General features: G+C 40.5%; 1 protein-coding gene across 1 annotated transcript in view; it reads left to right on the forward strand.

Annotated features, from left to right (window-relative positions):
- Nucleotides 1-433: 433 nt before the first annotated feature.
- Nucleotides 434-1,109, forward strand: part of LOC122808889 (protein bicaudal D homolog 2-like) — a gene marked incomplete in the record, with an annotated part of 766,930 nt that continues 766,254 nt past the window's right edge. The window contains 1 exon segment of the mRNA XM_044080002.1: nucleotides 434-499. Within this exon segment, the coding sequence (XP_043935937.1) occupies nucleotides 485-499 (15 nt within the window).

The following is a 1,109-nucleotide window of genomic DNA, read 5'->3' on the forward strand; positions in this document are numbered from 1 at the left end:
AATCTTGACAAATGGATGGGAGATTGCAGATATACCCCAGGGATTACTTCAGTGTCACTGCTTGACAGAGGCACAGCAAAATGATAGGCATAGTTTTTATTCAAACTAAAGGGGTGGCGAAAGCCACATAACTATGGGCTAGGCTTATAAATGCCCTTGGGCAGATAGCCTAGTATGAACCTATGGATGGGTAACAGAAAATACACCCCTGGGATCACTTCACTTCATTAGCTCTTCTTGACAGAGGCACAGTTAATTAATCAATGGGGCGGCGAAAGCTGACAGACTCTGGCTAGGCTTATAAATGCCCTCGGGCAAATAGCCTAGTAACTACGGTAGGTAACCTACCTATGAGACGGAAGGCTGAGACATCCCTGCGGGTGAAGAAAGCAGGGGATGTAATCAAACTTTCAAAACTTCCGCACGCAGCGTCGGCAGAGCAACTATCCTAACTTAGAAACGAACTGCTACCCCATGCGCGCTTATGAAAAGCAACTTGGTATGCTCCTATAAGTTAAGTTCCTAAATTCAATGCGTGACGAATGACAATACCATCATTAATGCTAGCTTAGCATTTTACGCTAATATATTTTAAGTTGAAAAATATTACAACAAACAGTATTTTATTAGAACACGCACGTCGTTAATGCATTCATGCGTAACTTTAACTTTTTTTTTCAGCCAATCATTTGTGGGGAAGGTGGGCCTTACCATTTTTAAGTTTTGTCTCCACCAATCTAACGGACAACGACGCCCATAATGGTATTTACAATTTAATTAAAACCGCTATACCTCGTTTTTTAAGTCTGTAATTTTTTTTAAGATGGTGGGTGGGTCAGCATTGATTGACGTGATAATCAAGCCAGTGATCTGATAGCCTTGGTGAACAAAATGCTTGCAGTCTTAACCAATGAGCAAAAGCAAGTTGCTTAAGCAAACAAGTGGTTTTTATTTTCACTCGGCGCGCGAGGAATTTCAAATATTTTTTCAGGGAAAACTCAAATCAAAATGTTAGATAAGAGGACTTTGGCTTAATGGAGATTTTCTTCCAGCTTGCAGTCTAGGGAGTTTATGCTTTGCTGTAAAGGTGGGATGAAGAAAGAAATAAA

The sequence above is a fragment of the Protopterus annectens genome, chromosome 8.part0, assembly GCF_019279795.1.
Source record: "Protopterus annectens isolate FY-2018-M chromosome 8.part0, PAN1.0, whole genome shotgun sequence".
Taxonomy (NCBI): domain Eukaryota; kingdom Metazoa; phylum Chordata; order Ceratodontiformes; family Protopteridae; genus Protopterus; species Protopterus annectens.